Source organism: Papaver somniferum, chromosome 3, assembly GCF_003573695.1.
Source record: "Papaver somniferum cultivar HN1 chromosome 3, ASM357369v1, whole genome shotgun sequence".
NCBI classification, from domain to species: Eukaryota; Viridiplantae; Streptophyta; class Magnoliopsida; order Ranunculales; family Papaveraceae; genus Papaver; species Papaver somniferum.
This window is the reverse complement of record NC_039360.1, coordinates 162,385,401-162,403,762: the sequence shown is the minus strand read 5'-3', so window position 1 is coordinate 162,403,762 and position 18,362 is coordinate 162,385,401. Positions and strand designations below refer to the sequence as shown.

The 18,362-nt window shown below is 35.3% G+C and overlaps 1 protein-coding gene and 2 long non-coding RNA genes across 4 annotated transcripts; 2 read left to right on the top strand and 1 right to left on the bottom strand.

The window, feature by feature from the left end:
- The first annotated feature begins 4,333 nt into the window (after positions 1–4,333).
- On the top strand, positions 4,334–6,317 carry LOC113357882. The gene is made up of 7 exons (XR_003363976.1): positions 4,334–4,503; positions 4,634–4,704; positions 4,852–4,874; positions 5,085–5,256; positions 5,408–5,532; positions 6,024–6,082; positions 6,227–6,317. It is a non-coding gene; the product is annotated as an uncharacterized LOC113357882 (long non-coding RNA).
- A 1,704-nt stretch (positions 6,318–8,021) lies between these two features.
- Positions 8,022–13,698, top strand: LOC113357881. The gene is made up of 11 exons (XR_003363975.1): positions 8,022–8,078; positions 8,173–8,509; positions 8,593–8,633; positions 9,197–9,275; positions 9,348–9,434; positions 9,619–11,103; positions 11,180–11,229; positions 11,333–11,491; positions 11,581–11,699; positions 12,702–13,048; positions 13,575–13,698. It is a non-coding gene; the product is annotated as an uncharacterized LOC113357881 (long non-coding RNA).
- Positions 11,733–13,047, bottom strand: LOC113357879 (two-component response regulator ARR17-like). Of its 2 annotated transcripts, none has more exons than XM_026601367.1 (5): positions 12,876–13,047; positions 12,683–12,765; positions 12,471–12,548; positions 12,313–12,383; positions 11,733–12,201 (listed from the first exon to the last, which is right to left on the bottom strand). In XM_026601367.1, the coding sequence occupies exons 1-5, from the start codon at positions 13,018–13,020 to the stop codon at positions 12,069–12,071; spliced, it is 510 nt and encodes a 169-aa protein (XP_026457152.1). In that variant the 5' UTR covers positions 13,021–13,047; the 3' UTR covers positions 11,733–12,068. The 2 variants fall into 2 exon arrangements, with proteins under 2 accessions (XP_026457152.1, XP_026457153.1); XM_026601368.1 differs by having other exon boundaries at positions 11,733–12,198.
- Positions 13,699–18,362: the final 4,664 nt, after the last annotated feature.

Below are 18,362 nucleotides of genomic sequence, written 5' to 3'. Positions count from 1 at the left end.
ATCATACCTTCAAGGATTCAATTATATAATCAATAAACAAGATCATGATACCAATAATGTTTTCAACAAGTCAACCAATTATGTTTTCAACTCATGAGTTCACAATATTAATAAGTTTTTGAACAAATAATTCATTAAGGATTGAACACATTAATTCACAACATTAATAAGTTGCACGAGTTTCCTAAGTTCATGCATTTCCAAAAAGAAATATTAATTTCTCTGCAGATGTGAATCTACTCGTCTTGAACTTATCAGCAGAGACGGTTCGAGACGAGTCCGAGACTCATGCTTGGTGGTAGTTTCAAAATAGTGATATAAATTCTTTCCATAGAGACTGGTATTATATGCATGTAAAACTGATTTCTATTTATTTTTTTATTATATAGAATGAGTACTTTCTTGTATACGTTTTAGGTTATTCGAATCTGAAAATGTGATTTGAGGATTTAAATGTTATTATCTCTCACATGTATTAAAATGTTATTCAAATCTTTTTGATTTTAGATCTTTTTCTTAGTTGACTCAGATTTTTCTTAGTTTTCAAATCTGAAGTAAACTGCTTTTTGAGTACTTACTAGTATTTTGCTTCTAAGTCTTACGGATTCAACGAGCCCCAAATATATGATTCATTGATTGCCAGTCCTACGATAAATCAACACCTTTCTCACATTGTTGATCTTCAACCACAAGCTGTTGGTAGATAAACATCTTTGGTTTCCAAATCAGCGAAGAAATACTAGGACGTTCGAAAACGAAACAGTAAAATTCCAAGTGTTTTTCATCTCTATTTGAATATGGAGAAAGAGAAACAATATTTGATACAGAGAAGTTTGGAAACGTTAGGTTGTTTTCGAGTAAGTTGAGAGAAATAAAAGGTATTATTGAGGAAATACTTTGGAATGAAAGGTATGGGGACAATGCATTCAGATGGAGTATGTTATTATTTTATATTAGCTATGCCTAATGTGATTTACTTGTAATTATATGTTGCTACAAAAGTTGTTGCTTAGAACTTAGATCAATATGATTGATGTCATCAGATAACACATTGTTGAAAAACTTAGATTACTTGTAAATGATATCATCATAAAAGACTTTAACGAAGAAACCACTCGAAATGTGAATGGTATCAGGAAAGAAAACTGATAATATATACTTGTAAGTCAATACAAATTAAATTGTTATTCAGACTTTGGTGAAATATATAATATTAAGTGTTTATTTGATTATTACTCTTTCAAATGAAATTCAACTATTTTTAATGAGAAAAGTTACTTATGAACATGACTCATGTGTTAACAAAAGTAATAAACAAGTGAGAATAAAAAATTCTTCTTAATAATACTACCACTATTTTGTTGAAATCACATTCGCGGCCATGTTTTTGTCGAACCTGTGGAGAAAAAAGCAACTTCATTATTTTCGTGAAACTTAATTATACATTATAAAGTTTTACCTTTGTAAAATAGTCGATAAACAATAAAGAATATTAAATCATAATGAGAAAAAAGTAGTAGAAAGTTATGACCCACAACACCGAAAATTTACTCGGAAGAACTAATATCCGTTAATAAAATTGTTGGTTAAGATTAACAAATCTACATTTGTTTGTGATTCAGTGAAGCTCTAGAGAAATATTTGAATTCAAAGGAAAATATAATAACGTCGACCTATGAGTAGTGACAATAAAAAACTGAAAATATTGAGAATTTCAACTTAATCAAACATCTAGTTCTCTACAATCTATAAAAAAAAACTCATATCAAGCTTAAAAATAAGGGTTGACAAAACGTAATAATTTGTAAAGAATATTTAACACCAAATCCTAGTTAAAAGAGTTTTACTAACCGAACAGAGAAGACACAATGCCGTAGTGCCTAAGAATGCGAAAGCTATCTCATACCCATATGTCATAGTCTCATTCTTATCCTTCTGAATCCACTTAACCCATAAATCCGACAATGTGGTTGAGAAACAGATCAAGAAACATGTTGTTAAACCCTTTGCTAAGCCGGTCGGATCCATGCGATTATGTGCTCGGGAAATTCCTGCTACCATATCGACTGACAGGGTGCTAACCTATTGCATTGGCTTAACAGACTTAAGTTTTGTAAAACAGGTTGATAAATTCATGGTAGGTCGCAGATGAACCATCTTGGATATTTTCTTGGCCATCCCGTTCATGAAGTATATTACTCACTGCAGTGATACATCCTACAAGATAAACTCATTCTTCATATCTTTCTTCCAGTCAACCCATTTCTTTTCTACCTCGTCGTTCACACTAAATATAAGTTCAACAAAGAGTAATATACGGTTCAAATTCTCTTTATCTCCATAAGTAAATTATTAAATAGATGAAATAATTTGTTTGAATTAATCCCTACTGAATTTATGTTTGAATTTCAAATTGCAAAATCCCTTACTTGTTTGAGAGTATGATTTCGTCTTCCTACTTCCCGACGAAATCAGATACATGTTTTATTAGCAAGATCGACAGATTAATTATTAATATATAATCAAACAAAGAAGAATAAAACCATTGCCTCAATAATATGAATTTCAACATTGTGGAGAATATTTGCCTTTTTTGCACATTCTTTTGGTTTTAGTTTTGTTCAATTATCACCAAGAACCCGATCCTGGGAAACAATCAGAAGATGGGTCTTCATGGATCTTGGGTGTTTTTTTCTTCCCTGATTTGTTGTCTATCAAATGATATAAAAATCATTGCTTATTAGGTTCAATTTGTTCTCCCTGATTTCTTTAATCTAGTTAAAGCCTCAAACTTCCTCGCATGTTGGATTCTCACCTCCTTTTTTACCTCTTCAAGCTTTGCTCTTCCATCTTCAATCACCCTCTCTATCTCACCCACTATATCAATCAGTTTAGAACCATCGTAATGACTCAAGATTTGGAGAATGTTTCCTTCAGAAGTATTCAAACGGGATAGTAGTGAAGGGGAAGTTGAGGTGTAGTTGTCATTCGATTTGAACTTTCTTTTGTTAGTAAAATATTTTGTTCAAGAATTCGAAATTCAAGAGGAAAACTGTTTGATTATGGAGTGATCAAGTAAAGTTCGGAATTCAACTAAATTTTTTAACATAATCTAACAAGTTAACATATAGGACGACAGCGTTCTTTTAGTTTCTCTTTAAAAAAATGTTAGATAACCAAGCTTTAATTTCAATTTTTTTAAACTAATATTGCAGTCATATAACTGAATTTGCAACATCCAGGAATAGCCACAATAAGTTGGAACGTTAGTGATTTTCAAAGAATAACCACAATAAGTTTAAATATTACTACTTTTTAGCTAGTACTGCAGTGATAGTTGGACCTGCTACATCCAAGAAACAAAGGCTTTTTTATAAGAAAATGCAAATTATGTCATTACCCCGAATGGGCAGTGATATTTAAGTAATAGGCCAGTTTGATTTTGGGTTCATATTGGCTTACCTGATTAAATTGTTACAAGTAAACTATCATATAGTTCTAGTATAATTGAGTTAGTTTGCATTGCAATAAACCTTAGGCATTGCAAGAAACCTTAATTGTGTAAGCAGCTTTCTTAGATGGTTGGGAAAATACTGCAACATATTTGCATGTCAAATTGTTTCTCACTAAAATTGAAAACTTTAAAATTTTGGAATTTGTAGAAGATTGTTAATATAAGAGCAAGTCTTATGGAGGAAGAATTTCATCTTTCATCTTCCATGCCACCTAAACATTTGGGATTATTCATAGAAGCTCAAGTTTTGTGATGGAATCATAAAAAAGCTAAAAAGAATAGCGTTTGACTAGAATATATTTGCATGGTTGAAATTAAAAGTGGCTTTTATGTGTTTGACTTATGCTAAAAGACAAAAAAAAACTATTCAGAATAGTGTTTTTCAGAATAGCGTTTTTCGTCTTTTAGTGCGTTATTCAGAATAACGTTTTTTTGGATTCCATATACCATTCCATAAAACCATGGAACATGGTTTGGGAAAAGTGTAGATGAAACCAACTTGGAATCCATTAGACTTGACATTCCACATTTTTTCCAAGCTTGAAATATGTTGGATTCCATCATAAGACTTGCTCTAAGACCGGAGACGGTAATGAAAAAGGAATGGAAGCTGAGAGACATATTTTCTGATATCTGTGTGTGGAATACAAAACCAACCAAGACTAGGATCCGCATCTGAGTCCGTACCCCGATCCGGATATAAGGTCACCGTGCACCGGTTCCAAGCGAGTAACCTCCGGGCCGAGACTGGTGAAACTGGAGTATAAAAACCCGATCTCAAACTTCAAAACCCCAGAATATAACTGTGACGGTAAAATTTCCTTCTTTTCCCTCCAAATTCCCAATCTTCATTTCTTAATCTGTAATTTCGAGAGAGATAATCCTGCATTTTGAAGTCTATACTTTCAGAATCATTGGCGATATAATCGATAGATTAGACCTCAAGACCATATTTCATGTTCGCATTTCCCGATTAGTTTTCCAATCAGGTAAGCTTTTTCCGATTCTGAATTTCTAGGGTTTTTGGAAGTCGATATTTCTGTTTTCGATATCGTTGCTTGATTAGTTGATTATTGTGTTTAGATCTAGATATATAATCACGTTGTTATGTTCATTTAGTTGGTTTTAGGTTTGATTCTTCTGAGACGATGTTACAATGGATGGGTGGATCGAGGAGGAAAGTGACAAATGTAAGTGAAATTGAGCTTGATTTTGATAATTGATTTTGTAGTAGTAAGATTTATTTCTTTGTTCGATTAGATGATTCTAATTTTGATTTTTTAATCTTGTTTGTTTGGAAATGGGATGATGATTCTGATGGAATGGTGGAATTTCAGTCAAGAAAGTCAACACACAAAAGGTGATTGAAGAACTTTTGAATTTGTTTTTGTTCCTGTTGAGTTACTTATTACAACCATTATTCTGAAGTTAGTTTGCACTGGAACTTTCCTAGTTGAGATTTGGACCATCTGGTTGTGGTTGGTTCATGTGTAAAGTTTTCTAGAAAGATTTAATGTAAGCGTGTTATGCTATAGAATTGAATGTTGAGCCATTTCTTGCACAATTTCAGGCAAAAACAGTATTTTGATCAAACGAAACGATAAGAACATACCAATGTAGATGAGGATGCTGAAGGAACTCATGTGTCTGCTGAATACCACCGGGCACCTAAATCGTTGGATATCTTAAGTTTATGAACTTGGCGGTAGAGACTAAGGGGGATAATTCTGGTTGCACCTGTGGTAATACTATTATCATTCTACTGGAAATTTCTGTATTCTTTACTGCCTGAAGTAGTTGTGATTAAGTTGGATGACGCATCAATATTGCTTTCTGGTTGTTGCTCACTGACCCCTCTTTACTTTTTCCTTCCTGTTACGATGCTGATGACAGCAACGTGTGGTCCAGCTCTCAGAGTTTCACCGGTAAAATATCCACTTCCAGAGGACATAATAAAGCAACGGAAGTCCCTGTTCTGATATTTTCACCAGCGAACCATCAGCTTCAGAAGGACAGAAGTGAGTTTCTTGTTTTCATTCCGTATCACTTCTAAATGCTAAACTAATTCTAGGCTAAGATTTTTAACCTTTAGGTTGTATTAAGTCTCTTTCTTTGTTTCTATATCTGATGTGCTTAAATGCCCATCTTATCTGTAATAAGGACTAAATCACCTGCCAAAGAAGACAAGAGTGCATCACCTCAAAAGTAAGTGAAACTGATATTTCCTAGCAGTTAAGCAGCCCATGCCACGTAGTGTGGACATATATCAATAGAAACCTCATATTTTATCAAACCTTCTTGGTAGCATGTGTCTTGAGATGAGCTTGTGTATTTTTGAATATGCATGCTTAAACCCATTACTGCACCTTATAACTCTTTCCCCTGGACTTGCATGTTTAGGTTCTTGTGCGTCTTTTCTTTGTGTGTTTGCATATGTATTTTCCATTTGGTAAACTGGTGTCATGTTCTTCTCTAACAGGAATTCTCATAACACAACATCTTTCCATAGGTACTCTTCTGGAAAAAAAGGTGATAAGTTGGATTGCAGGAAGAAGGCAACTGAAACTGGTACAATCTCTGGTCATACTGTTATTTATTGATCTGTTGACCTATGCATCTACTATTTTTGTTCCTGCTTTTTATTTCGTTTCGTTTCCTTTTTTTTCTTATTTTTTTTTCCCAGTATTAACTCTGCCTGGTTTACTTCTTCAGAGTTCTCATTACTCGATTTACTTGGTGAGGATTGGTCAAATGGAAAAACAGAAGGAAGTCCAGTGCATGAGTGTCATGTTGCCTTTTCTGTCGATGGTACAGCTTTTTCACCACCAAAAAATCATGAGAAAGTTGTACCTGTGTGTATGTTATCAATTTAAGTCAATATTCATGAAGAAGTGAAAACTAAATGAGAGAATAGGAAAGGTAGGGAATGAAAATATTTGTGCCACGAACTATAAAGATCAACAGAAAATAAATTCAGGAAAACAACCAATCTTGTTTGTCAGGGGTGAGTTTAAATATATGCTTGTGGCTGGTTTCACCTTACTTATGTTATACCTTTCTCTTGTTTACCAGGCTTAGGTAAAACAAGGATGGAAACTCCAGTTCATTCACCACAACAACAATGCAGGTAATGACAGTATGCTATGTAACCTAGATTTCTTAAAATGTTGACAGCTGGAGCTTTTGGCCAACTATTAGTGTTTATTTAGATACACATACACTGATATGCGAAGATCTGAAAGAATCAAGGATATTTGAAAAGATTATTTGAAAGAATCATGGCTACCAGTATCATCACCTTCACTCATCTAATATCATAATTTTCTTTGATAGGTTCCCATCACCGCCGAAAGGTGCAAAGAGACATCTCCCATCTAATAAATACAAGATGAATGAGATTAAACAGGTCAGATTTTTAGTTGAAGCCCTCCTTGTCTCTGTAATTGATGTTTGCTTCTTTCTTCTTCGTTTATTCTCTTTTCTCCCTGGACATACTATTGTCTATATACTTCACATCCCATGTTTTGCTCAAAGTGATGCACAAATAGAAGTACTTACTCTATTTCAGATTTTAATAGTTGTCATTGCAATAGTACTTCAGTATATATCGGTTGAAACAAGTTGGAGTGTTGCCCAAAATGCAGAATGCTGTTTTATATGATATCGATGTGCCAAGTAGTCACACTACTTTCGACCTTCCATTCAACTTAAGAGACATAAGGGATGACCATGGCAACACAAGAAGCGACAATCTCCTTGGAGAAACGGTTGCAAGCCCCTGCACAATCTTGATTTTAAATTGGATAGCTTGTTCACAGAAGGACGTTTCAACAACAATTTGGAAGATAAGAGCGAAAGCCCATGGAATGGTATTTCTTTTTTTTCATAAGAATTTAATCTTCAGTGTAGGAATGTTACTTAAGACTTGAGAATGAAAAGTACAGACCATGTGATACACATATAGAAACCAGAGAACTGACCATGTAATATTTATCTAGCTTTAGATTCAGACTGGTGAATGAGCATCAGAGTAAAGTACTAACATGACGTGAAATCTGTTAGTTGTACGAACTCCTGAGCCTGTCATCATCTTCATGTCACATTGAGTTATATGTATATTCGTAATTAATACACCATATTAGATTCCACGGCTCTATCATGTATGCTTCTTCAGAAACTTATTAACTATTGTGGTCCCCTTACTGCATACTAGACTGGGACATGAAATAGCTTATTCTCTTTGGATTATCAGCAAGGTCGGGAATCCAAGATGACGATTCTACTGATGAGAAGATGCTTGATGCATCTACGACAAGTCATCTGTTCGAAACGGATTACAGATCTGATGATCTCTCTAGGGAGAACACATATAACATGCATGCATTTGCTTTTGAAGATCCCTATCTGCAGAAAAGGTTGTTTCTTTAGAACATGTCTTGTTCCTCATTTGCCATGCTCATATCGTTCATATCCGTATGTGAGCTATTGTTTCTGCTGATTTCTTTAGGGAGAACATAAACGGCATGCATGCATTTTCTTTTGAAGATCCCTATCTGCAGAAAAGGTTGGCACTGGAACACATATCATATCTCTCATTTCTCATGCTCATGTTCTTCATATCTGTATCTGAGAGTCATTGGTACTGCTGTTTTTTTCAGGGAGAACTCATACAACATGCATGCATTTGCTTTTGAAGATCCTTATCTGCAGGAAATGTTGCCTATCAAAAACATGTCTTTATTCCCATTTACCAGGCTCATATTCTTCGTATCCATATCTGAGCTTCTGTTCTGCTGATTTCTTTAGGGAGAATTCGCCCAACATGCATGCGTTTGCTTTTGAAGATCCCTATTTGTAGAAAAGGTTGCCTTGAAAAAATGTCCTTTTTTCCCATTAACATGCTCATATTCTTCATATCCATATCTGAGCTACTTGCTGGGAGAACACATACAGCACACATGCATTTGCGCTTGAGGATCCCTATTTGCAGAAAAGGTTATCTCTTCAACATGTAACTTGTTTCCCATTTGCAAGCACTCAAGCTCATATTTTGTATACATAACTGAGTGTTTACACAGATGCAAGAGCTCAGTAGAAACACAGAGAGACATATCATCAGGTGATTCTTGCTTTGCACTGAACTATTTTGAAATATTTAGGAATAAAATCAACTATGTAACGTTTTTTTTTCTGTCTCTCAGTTGTAGATCCTCCTCTAGTTTTCTAATGGTACCAATAGTTGAAAAGTTGTAAGGCTTCAGATGCTTTTACAATATCTAGTCGTGGTAAAATTACAGGATTCCTGCCTGTTTAGTGGTGGATTTCAAATTTTCAACAGGTTTGATGTTTTATAAAATTATAACCCTTACTTAGGAGTCCTGAATCCAGTGCATAATTACTGACGTGATTTGTAGCATATCCCCAATGCATTATGGTATTTGACACAGCTGATGCATGAGATGGTTGATTAAAATATAAGATATAGATGATTTACATAGATTCATTTATCATTTTCTCCACTGAATTTGCCTTTTTTTTTTATTTTTTTTATTTTTTTTATTTTTTTTTTTCTTTTTTTTTTTTTCCACTTTCCCCTGCTCATGGTGACATCTATATACAAACAGAGAAGATACATTGAAACTGCTAGAATTTAGAATGATCAATTTACTTTCTTGTCTGTAGGGTTTGAGCCGACTTCTCCATGTTTTGAGCACCTTCATTCAAGAAAGGACAAGGACTTCGTAACTTTTGATGAAACCAGGTATTTAACATTCTGTTGAGGAGTAGTAAGGTTGCAAGTGCATTGTTGAGGATTTATCCTTTCTTTTGGTAGGCGTACAGACCGGAAATGGAATTTCAATGAACCCACTTGGTCTTATCTTGAAGATGAAGACCTAAAGGATAGCTTGAGCTTGTTGAGGTAACCTCTCATAAAATTCTCAACTAATAAGCTCCTCACCATCCAATTGTTTTGATGGTAACTTTTTTCCTTTACCTTTTCCATATTTTACACAGTGAAGAGTCCTCCTCGTCTACTGCAGGTTGTCTCTAATTCCTTACATGTAAAGATGTTTGGTTTTGATTTTTTTCGTTCTTTCTTTTAGGGGCTTACTTGTGAGAATTACTCTTAGATCCTTTCTCCGGTTTTTGTTAGTGTGGGGCGACAAAGCTGAACATTCAACCCAATGGGGGGACTGGAAGGCAGCATGAGGAAACATGAAAGTGATGTCGACCTGAGTCCAGGAAGTATGTATAATTCAAAGCATCTGAACGGAAAGGATGCATAGACAGGAGTGATATTCACCAAAAAAAGAATTCTGAAGGGTCAGGAAAGAAAACAGGGGTAACTAAGCTGTCTAGGAGAAAAGAGATCTCTAAGGTCAAGAAGGATTTGGAATCAAAGTTCAATGCTTTGTATGAGGAAGAATATACCTTGTGGGATATGGAACTAAGCAACAATTCTTTCCTAAAAACTACGTTAGAGTCAAATGCAACATCCTTGGAATGCAATGTTGGGTCTGAAGGTCTGTGAAGTATGTATCCCCATTCCAAATTATACACCAACGAACAGCCGCTTGGTAATACACGCACACCCAATGCTCCATCGAAGCAGGCTCCTCCCTTCAGCTTCAATTTAAGGAAGATGTATATCAGGAACCACTCAGTCCAGTACATCCTGATCATCATAGTTTTTCGATCACTGAATCTATTTCAAGGAAGCTGGATACACCTCATTCCAAATTATGCACCAACAATCAAGAGCTGTTTAGGAGAGGTACGCTCGTAGAAATGGATTACTTCTTTTAGGTGGTAGGAGGTGCTGCTTTCGAGACTCTTGGTAGGCATTACTCTGCTACTACCACACTTTGCCCGCCGATCCAAAATGTTGGGGAATGCCCATAAGCCTTTGATCCGTCGATGAAGTTTCACCTGCAACAGAGTGGGGGTGGATGAAACCCGTACCTCCGAACTGATCCAGTGAAGTAGATGTCTAATCGAAGCGGATACCAGACAAGGTTGGTAACGGGACGGAGGCTAAAGTTCGCGCTTGGTAAGAGACGGAAACCTGATGCTCCATCAAAGCAGGCCCCTCCCTCCACCTTTAAGGAAGATGTATTTCAGCAACCACTCAGTCCAGTACATTCTGATCCAAATAGTTTTTCGATCACTGAATCTATTTCAAGGAAGCTGGATACACCTCAGATGTCCAGGTCAGAAGGTGAGCCTCCATATTCATATCACACAATTGATCCTCAAGGAGGCGCATCATTTCCTGCTTTACCCAGAGAGAGGAATGACGACCCAGAATGTGAAGACAGACCAGAACATCAACAAAGTGATTGTGGGTTTCTTCCTGAGACAGAGAAAGAAGTTTCTGTTGGAATCAATGGCCTCTTATCACAAGATGAGGAAACTGTGGACGATTCAGATTATAAGGATTCACAAAGCAAGTACAAAGGAATACGTGATGAAACTCCAGAGCTGATACAAAACTCAAAAGCAAGATATTAGTCTGAAAACTCAGAAGAAATATCATGTGCTTCTAAGGAGATTCTCGTCAAGCCAAAGATCTGTATGGATGACACGCGGTAATCATACTTACATCTTTATAAGATGGGTTTTGTGAAATTATGCATGTACTTGACATATATTCCTTTGTTTCAGACATCAATTTCATGCTGGCTTGCCTTTGCCAATTCAAAGTGGAAGAAAAGGTATTTCCATTTCCCTTTACTCTGTTTTTTTTTCCTGGTGGCCTCTAATCTGAATTAACAGAACATTGAAGTATAAGACATATCCTTCCGTAAGTTTGTGTAGGAAATGAAGAAACTCAAGAACTTGAGAGAATTGAAGGAGGTAAAAGAGGGAAAAGGAATGATACAGCCTATATGGTGATGCTCGAAAGCTACGTGCTTCAGCTTCTGTGTGTGCAGAAGGTACTAAAGAAGGAACATCTGAACACGAGCCATAAAAAAGGTATGGTAATTGGGTGCTCCTATTGTCTCGTTTGTTAGAGATTTGGGATTCTTGAATGTTTGTTGAAGAAAAAAACCTGCCTGTAGCAGAAATGGAACTCTTTCACTATTACCTTTCCCAATTCGGAAAGTCTATGGAACTTCTCAAATACTTGTGTAGATCTAGTGGAGATGGTGTAACAGTTACTGACGCCTCTTCAAAAATCCAGGTTAGAGCATTTTTTTCTTTTTCTAGTTTGGGGTTGTTATACATTTGCTTACTGACGTTACCATCACAAACCGATTAAGTAACTACGCTTTAACGATTTCCTGTATAAATTTTTATCATGCAGAAATCAAAATAGTAAAACACATTCTAAAGTAAAACAACAGGTCTCCAAATAAAACAAAATTTCTTTGTTCTATGTATGAAATATCACGAACCGAACTCCAAGGGAAAGCCAATGTCTTGCTGTAACAAAGTTCAGTCATCTGTAACTTGATGACCTCAAACTCTCATTGTTATTTCTCATGAACTTGTACCAACCATTGTTTTGTATAGTGGGTTATTCATCCGTCTTTCGCATGTCTCCTTCTGTTTATCTTCCCATGCAAAACCTTCCATTATATGATGGTTTGTTAAGTTTCATCATGTGACATCTCAATTTCTTCACATCTGATTGTTGGATGGGCTTCAGCATGAACTCTTCAGCTCCTTCCTGTAAACACCTACTTTGACAGAACACATATAACAGAAGCACATTAGTTTTGAAAACAAAATAGAGAAAAAATTATACTCAATATCTGTAGTATAAGCATAAGTTCAGCATGGATAGTGATTACTTGTTGATTCTTGTTGGGATGTTCTCGGATGACATTATCACGACAGGAACCTCTTTCATTTTAGATGACTCCTGCTTACAAAACATAATTACATTTTTTATTCTGCAATAAAATAATAATTCTCACAGATTAGATGATGACATTGGATGATATATTACCTTGATTTTCTTAAGAAGTTCGTATCCTGTCATTCCTGGCATACTGTAATCAGTAATTATCATGTTTATTGTTGAACCCTGTATAGAATTATACAAGGAATATAGTGTAAATTATGTAAGTGGTAGGAGATTTTATTTCTGTTATTCTTACAAGAACAGATATGTTATTGTTTTGATTTGAAGTCAGAGATGAATATTTATCAACCACTTACAGTTTTGCTGCCTGTGCAGCTTGCTTTTTCGTCACCCAGACCTAAATATTCCAGTGCCCTTGCCCCATTTTCTGCAGTCGTCACTGCAACAATGCAAATTAAAGTTCAAATAATTCGGCGAAAGTAGCTAGAACTGGCGAATAGAAAATCAAATTTCAAGAACAAAACCAAATCATGTAGAAAATGCCCACACCTTTACAATCAGATTTCTTCAAAAGCAACTCTATCAGTTTCCTGTCAATGATATTATCATCAACAGCTAGCACATGAAGTGCTTCTTCTCCCAAACCCAGTCCATTTGACAAAGACGATAGCGTTGCTGATGATGAAGAAGCCATGGTTTCACACTATTAGAGAAAGAGAGAGGTAATGAACCTTAACTTCTTCCATTATATAGAGAGAATAAGAAAAGATGTCATAAGAATCCTCATAATCTTACAAATCTAGTTATTACAGAAACAGAAGAAAAGAAAAAAAAAGTCTCATAAAATCTGTGGGGGTCCACAGATATTTCGTGATCCTACTATTAGTTCTCCCAAATCTTCTTTAGTATCATGTCTTTGAGATATTTTTTCCCATTTCACTCATCATCTTCACCAACTTCTTTCTATCTTTGAACTTTATTTTTCTTTCCTTTCTTACCTCATAAGCAGATTTTTTTCACGTTTTCTCTAAAATAGACAGTCATATAGTAGTAGTATCTTTGATATCATATCGTATTATTTTTAGTGACATGTATAGATGTGTAGAAAAGATCATGGCACCCACTACGTATAGAACAGTAAAGATGCATGATAGCTTGTGTAAGGAAGTTATGGTGGTTAGTTATCATTTAAGACTATTTATCTATATCTTCTGATGCAATCCATGTTTGCTGAACCGCATTTCGCAGTGTTCCTTTAATACTAGTCTACTTTATTGAACACCAGAAGCAGTGTATAGTATAGAGATGGGTCACATCTACTGGTGAATTGGATTTTCGATCTTACATGATTTATGGTGCATGGTTCCACTAGTTGGGTCCAAGCATCTTTGCAGTTTTGTCATAAAGGGGGCAAGAATGAAATGCTACTCTTATGGGGCACTAAAATGCCTACAGGGCTTTGATTTGGAGGGGACATTTTGCAAAATCTTGGTGTATATTTTCATTTAATAGGGGTTCCTTTTGGGTAGATATGGAAGATTTTATTATAGTGTGTGGTCCTTAAACTTTCTTCTAGTCGTTGCCCATTCTGGTGTAGAATCAGTCTTTTATATTTATGGATCTCACCAATAAGATTTTGAGTTTATGGGGGATTTTGTGTCTCGAGATTTGGATATTGGGAATAAATATTTTCTTTGTTTAGCTTCATATCAGAGATACTTGCTGCACTGGATTTGATTTTCCAATAATTTTCCGCAGATATGATAATATATTTTGTGACGGCAGAAGATTTAAATTTGTACGTGTAATCAATTTTCCGAGATTTTGATTAATGAATTTTGGTAGAAATGCATGGGCTATGCATGTTTTTGTTTTAAAATCGAAGTGGTTGATTTTTTTTTCTCCGAGCATCTTTATATCGGGATACTGGGTGCACTGGATTTGATCTTCAAATAATTTTCCGCCAGATTTGATTCTGATCTGATAAAATATTTTGTGACGGGCAATAAGATTTTAATTGTGTACGAAAATGGTTGAATCTTTGAAGCTGATATCCCATTTGAATGCAATTTTTCGGGATTTTGAGTATTCAATTTTGATACACATGGTTTGGTTGAATCCGTAAAATCTAAACCCTCCTCCAGAGAAAAGTATTGCTTGTGTTATGTACATGCTTAAGATCCATTTTTTTTCTCTTTGGTCCGTTTTTAATTCTTTAAATTTTCGATTTTATTTTGTTTGTGAAGTCATTTTAAATTCGTGACGTCAGGATATATCAGTGTTTTTCCCCTTTTCTTTTCCCAGCATCTTACGTGGTTTTTGTCCAAGTATCGGAGAATTACATGCTGAAGGCCCGTTTGTACGTCCACACTTTGGTCCATTTCAAATACCTCGGACCTCGGTTACGAGCTTTTCGATATTTCCTAGAGTTTGACATTGGCAGTTGGAAACTCATTTGCATAAATTAAGGAGAAGAGTAATGATAAAAAGTAGGCCAAATTATGCTTCCATGCGATATCCACATTCGATGCACCCATTTAGATGCTTCCAAAGACTTGGATTTGATCATTGTAATATTATACTTACTCCGTCTCTAATATAAATGCGGAGAACTAAAACCCTTTAATCTCAATAGATAGGTATAAAACCAATTTCAATGTGGTTTTTTCCAAAAATATGACATTAAAAAGCTTAGTTAATATCTTTGGTAATTCTCAAGAAGAATTATATTATTTTAATATTTTAGTGGGATAAAAACTCTTATTTTATTGATATTTTCCATATTTTCTGGACAAATATAGGGTAAAATCAGGTAACATTAGAAAAATTTATAAAAACAAAAAATTTCTACTTCTCAGCCTATATACAGGAGACGGACGGAGTAAGTCGAAAACAAAAATGTCAACAACAGCTGATTTAATAGGCTAAGAATCTTCTCAAGCCTATAACCGTAGCTACCCCTCTATTAAAAACAAAGTAAAGATAGTGGAGACTACTACTACAATTTTTTCCCGGGAACAACGGTCAACGTCGGTCAATATTGACTTTGATCGGGAAAGTGGACAGAATTTGACTCCTTGGCTCCTTGCTGTGTGAGAGACTAGCTAATGGCGACATATTGCCGCCTTTCACACTCTGAAATATAGTAGTTTTAAGTTTCAACCCAAACGATTGGCCGTTAGGAAAATTCAGGGTCCAGGATACATGCCTGCTCGAGTGCATCCTAGCACAGAAACATATCTTTGTGCCCGTGGATGTATGGAAACACAAATGCATACGGAAGCAAATCCAGCTACTTGCCAGTTATCTCTAACTTGCCGACTGCCGGCGTTACGTGAACTTTCAAATCATCACATTTAGTACTGGTAGCGAATTTGTAAAAGTTTGCTTGGGCCATGGAAAAGGCTCACGGAATAGACGAACCCCATATTATGATTCATTCCTTTGTAAGTTGTAACATATTTTTTTTAGGTTCTTCTTCATCTTCTAGTTTTGTCGTGAGGTAAAATTGGGATTCCACAGTCGATGATTGATACAAAATTGGTGTTTGTTCATAATTTCATGATCTTATGCGATAAAGACATAGAAAATAACATCTAAAATTGCTGGCAGCGGCTGCCGTTAGTCTAGTTATAATTATTTTTACTATGTATAATTGTCCGTCGGAGTTAGAATACCTGGCTCCGTCATTGAGCTGAACCTCAGTATACAGGAAGTGAAAATCAGCCTATAGCTCCTTTTGCACTTTGTATATTATTGCAGTTGGAATATTTTTTTTGTCCTCGGGCAGATATTCCTAGTTCTGGCGCTTTTAGCTGTTACCCAGTAATTTGAACCACCTGAATGCGACTTGCCGGAGTATTTCAGTCGGTGGTAGAATCGGCCGGTAGTTTTCTTCCTTACTTTTTCTTATACGAGTATGAAAAAGTATACTCTTTTTTTTTTCCTTTGAATGCAACCACACCAAAAGAGAAATTTCTTGAATAATACTCATTAGTTGTTGGTCGTCTTGTCATCCTTTATCTTCTGCATAATATCATTTTCCTCCCCTTTCTAGCACCTTAATACTTCCAAGACTTATCTTTGGTCGTAAATGCCAACAACAACTGAATTTAGTAGGCTAAACAAGAACGATTTGGAGCTTATAGCCAATCCTGCTGCCTATTAAAGTAGTAGCTCTAGAAATGGTAGAGACGAGACATCTAGAATAAAGCCCAAAGTGTAGATAGTGGTGGAGACTAGTTCTCCCCACCCCAGAAGAACAATCAGCATCAGTCAATATTGACTTGGATCAGAAAATTGACAGAAAACAAATTCGATCCTCGCCGTGTGAGTTACTTGCTAATGGTGACGTGTTAGCGTCTTTGACACTCTCAAGTAACAGTATTATTCATTCTCTAAAAAAAAGTAATAGTATTATTCACTATGTGCAAGATTCTGGGGTCTAGATGGGTATCACAGCACCACCATCTTAATCTCATAAGTAAAAAAGATTTTAAAAAGAACGGTTTTTTTTTTATGGTGGGGCACTATTCTCCATTTTTAGGGTGGATATTAGAAGTAATAATGAGTCATCTCTTATCTAAATTTTTTTTTAATACCAAACTTGCCATTGGTAATTAAATTAGTGCAATGATTAATGAGACTAAATTAATAAGTTGATTTTTCTCAAAAAAAGAATTATTGAGAGGGAGAAGAAGAAGATGAAGATGATAATGAAGATGAGGGTTTTGGAAGAAAAAAAGTTCAGATCTTTTTCTTTAAGATCCACAAAAAGAGTATGATGTTTTGGGTACTCACGAGTACTTCAAATTTAGTTAATGGTGTTTGAATTGGCCAAAACATTCCTAAAAATGAACAATTTACAAATTGATTTCAGTTTGGTTAAAAAAGTTCGGCTACGAAATCTGAAGAACAGGTAACCGAACTCATCTGCAAGTGTAGTTCGGCTAATATTTCTGAAAACACAGGTAGCCGAACTCAGCTTTAATGGAGTTTTTTCTTTCAGAGAAAAGTTCGGTTAGGAGAAGAAAATTGCGACGTAACCCAACTAGGAGTTCGTCTAGGAAAAAAATTTGCGACGTAACCGAACTCAATATACAGGGTTTTCAGAGAAAAGTTCGGTAAGGAGAAAAAAATTGCAATGTAACCGAACTTTTTATGGCGTAACCGAATTTTTTGCGACATAACCGAACTATAAGTTCGGCTTGGACATTTTTTATTCTATGTAACCGAATTTTTCTCTGAAAACAAAAACCTCTATTAAAGTTGAGTTCGGCTAGTTCGACAAAAATTTTCACATAATTCCTAGCCGAACTTCTCTCTGTAACTTCCATTTTCAACTCATTTTGATGATTACTTCTCATTTCTTTCAACGGAAAACGAATTAAAAGTAATGGATTTGTTATAATTTTGATTTTGATTTTGTTTTGTTAATGATTTAAATTAAGCTATATATAGAGGTGGCGGTGGTAGTGATTTGAGGTGGTCGGTGGTGGTTGGTGGTGGTGAGCGGCGGTGGTGATGGGAAGAGATGGTTATATATATATATATATATATATATATATATATATATATACACACATATAGGTGGTGGTGATGGGAGGAGATGATTATATATATAGGTGAAGGATAGGTTAGTCAATTCCACAATTAGGACACCCCTTATACGTATAGGGTAGACATTTCAATCACAAAGTAGTCCCCCACCATTTTTGAGTAGTCCCCAAAAAACGGTTCTTTAAAAAGAGTTCAAACTTGGGTTTCTCAGAAAATTCCACTTTTAAAAATGTCATGAAGTACTTGTTTGTTATAGCATGTTTGGATATCATAAAAGAAATTACTTTCCGGTTTGTAGAAGCAAAAGAACGAAAAATTATTTTAGGTATACAATTTCAAAAAGATTTATAGAAGAAAAAAAGTTGCAGCAAAATACAGCGCGTTCGATACGTATCCAGAAATAATGTTTTGATTTCTATAAGTTAAAAGCAATAAGTTAGTTTAGGTGTAACATTTTAGAACGACTTTTAGAAGTAA

What these genes read in the sequence shown, in the direction of transcription:
- LOC113357879 (XM_026601367.1), bottom strand. Translation starts at nt 13,020, where the DNA reads ATGGCTTCTTCATCATCAGCAACGCTATCGTCTTTGTCAAATGGACTG. An exon ending in AACTTCTTAAGAAAATCAAG is followed by an intron (nt 12,384 to 12,470) that starts GTAATATATCAT and finishes TTTTGTAAGCAG; the next exon opens with GAGTCATCTAAAATGAAAGA. An exon ending in ATCCCAACAAGAATCAACAA is followed by an intron (nt 12,202 to 12,312) that starts GTAATCACTATC and finishes GTTCTGTCAAAG; the next exon opens with TAGGTGTTTACAGGAAGGAG.